We start from the raw sequence: 2,500 nt of genomic DNA on the forward strand, positions 1-2,500 counted from the left end.
CAACAAAAAAAAAAAAACAATGAATGAAAAAAAAACATATATATATATGTATACAATTTAACCGAATGCGAACAAAATGCACCCTGGTACATGCTGCTACATCGTTACTCGCGTTACTCGTTTTTCTGGAAATTTTGCTAACTAACTCTACCATGAACTCGATAAAAATTACTACACGCACCAACCAACCGACCAACCAACCAACCAACCAACCAACCAACCAACCAACCAACCAACGCTTTCATTTTCCACGTTTTATATACTCGTCTCGTGCGTGTCATCTGCTTGGTGGTACCTATTGGAAACGACTCTTTCTTCTTTTTTTTTTTTTTTTTTTTTTTGTTCTTTTTCTCAACCATCGCCGACACTTTTACGTCGTTTTTACGTGAGTGCAAATTAATATTAATAAAAAAAAAAATATATATATATATATGTATATATATATATATATATATATATATATATATATGAAAAAAAAAACAACGAAACAAAAATAAAACAAACGAACATAACCATCTGACCGACGGACGTGTCTGTTAAAAAAAAAAAAAAAAAAAAAAAAAAAAAAAATAAATAAATAAATAAAACGAACAAAAAACCAAAACGAACAAAAAAAAAAATCGAAACAAAAAACATGAAAATGAAATGGAAAAAAAAAAATCTACCATGTACCTGGGTGAACCTCCCGAGGACACGTTCGACGTGACCTCCTTTGTTTTTTGGTGTCTTCTTCTTCTCCACCGAATTCTCGATCGGATCTGGTAACGAACGACCGAACGAAACAACTACCGATATTTGAAAAAAAATACCGTACGAACACTGCCTCGTTTGCTGCATGTGGATCGCCTTAGCAGCCTTAGCCACTGTCGGGGCCCACGTGGTCCCCCAAAACGCTCACTGTGTCGTCTACACAGACAGCTGCGGACAGGTAGACTCATTATTGTAACCAGTTTTTTACCCAGTCTCGAGTTTGCATCAGAAGCATCACGTTATATAAAAATAGTAAAATTAGTTATAACAATTGTTTCTTTATGCATGCATTGTCCGATATTTTATTGTAAAGTAATGTTTTCCTTTTCTCTTTTCTTCTTCGTCTTCTTCTTTCTTTAATCTTTTTTCTGTTTTTTTTTCTTTTCTCTCTTTTTTCCTTCTCTCTCTTTCTCTCTCTCTCTCTCTCTTTCTCTCTTTTTCTCTTAGATCATCATTTTATATCACACATACTCGGACATAATTTTCTCCCTTTACGTGGTACTTTGATGCAAGCTCGAACTCTTTAATGCTGCTAACCTACAAGGTTGACGAAGGAGAACGACATGTCGATGACGATATGATTCTTCGTTAATAGTCAATTAGTTACTCTTGCCTTGTTATTAATTTTTATAAAGAAAAAGAAAAAAAAGAAAAGAAAAAAAAAAAAACAAAAGAAAGAAGAAAAAATCGTGATTCGACATGATCCTCATTCTTCGAATTAACTTTGGCTAACACGTAGCTTTTGGGGGCATCTCCCTCACGACTGCTCACCGCAACTATAACTGCGAATAACCACTGCCTTATATATCTGGTGTTTGTCTATTATTATTATTATTATTATTATTATTATTATTATTATTATTATTATTATTATCATTATTATTATTATTATTATTGTTATTATTATAATTATATCAATAATTATATATATTATTATTATTATGCTATTTCGAAAGCGTTGTCGTCACCCTCACAACAAACCTATATTCACGAAGAAAGAAAGATGCACGCTTGTTATATTCTATGAACAACATAGAGCGACTTTTTTATCCGACGCCGGGGGATTTTCTTTTTTGATTTTTTATTTATTTATTTATTTATTTTTTTTTTTTATTTATTGATTGATTGATTTATTTATTTTTCATTTTTTTTTCTTTTTTTTTTTTCCCTTTAATTTCGTCACTTTCTCTTCCGTTTATATTCATTGCGAACGGTTCGTTTTTAATTCTTCTTTTTTTTTCTTCCGGGAATTTATTCTTCTACTATTTTCTTTTCTTTCTTTTTGTTTTTATTTTTTTGTCCTCTCTCTCTCTCTCTTTATCTTTTTCTATCTTTTTTTTTTTTTACTTTTCTAAATACGATATTGCAAAAAAGATTTTCCGTATTGCAAAGGAATAAATTTACTAGAAGCAGTGACACACACGGTTCGTTCGTCGGTACTTCGGAAGTACATTAAACGTGCAGCACATTTTTGTTTTCTTCTCTCGCTGAAAAATCGTTTTTTAATTGCGCTCTAAGAAACGCAGTACCCAATCCCATATTCACACCTTTCACTCACCTTCCTAACCGTCGTTCAACCTCAACCATACTTCCCCATCGTCAACTTCACCATCTGTCGATTTCCCTCTTCCCGTTCCCCCTTTTTATCCTTAAATATATATATATATGCTTGCATATTTAGAATGCTTCCGATGCGAACACACACGAAGAATGAAAGACGTCGTTTGTAGAAAAATCCGGGAAAACGTTG

The 2,500-nt window shown here is 32.4% G+C and overlaps 1 protein-coding gene across 1 annotated transcript in view; it reads left to right on the forward strand.

The window, feature by feature from the left end:
- The first annotated feature begins 593 nt into the window (after positions 1-593).
- Positions 594-2,500, forward strand: part of LOC118444913 (uncharacterized) — an 8,872-nt gene continuing 6,965 nt past the window's right edge. Inside the window, exon 1 of the mRNA XM_035873693.2 lies at positions 594-928. Within this exon, the coding sequence (XP_035729586.1) occupies positions 836-928 (93 nt within the window). The 5' untranslated portion in view covers positions 594-835. The remainder of the gene's footprint in view (positions 929-2,500) is intronic.

The sequence above is a fragment of the Vespa mandarinia genome, chromosome 1 (genome assembly GCF_050613455.1).
Source record: "Vespa mandarinia isolate Hongniang chromosome 1, ASM5061345v1, whole genome shotgun sequence".
Lineage (NCBI taxonomy): Eukaryota > Metazoa > Arthropoda > Insecta > Hymenoptera > Vespidae > Vespa > Vespa mandarinia.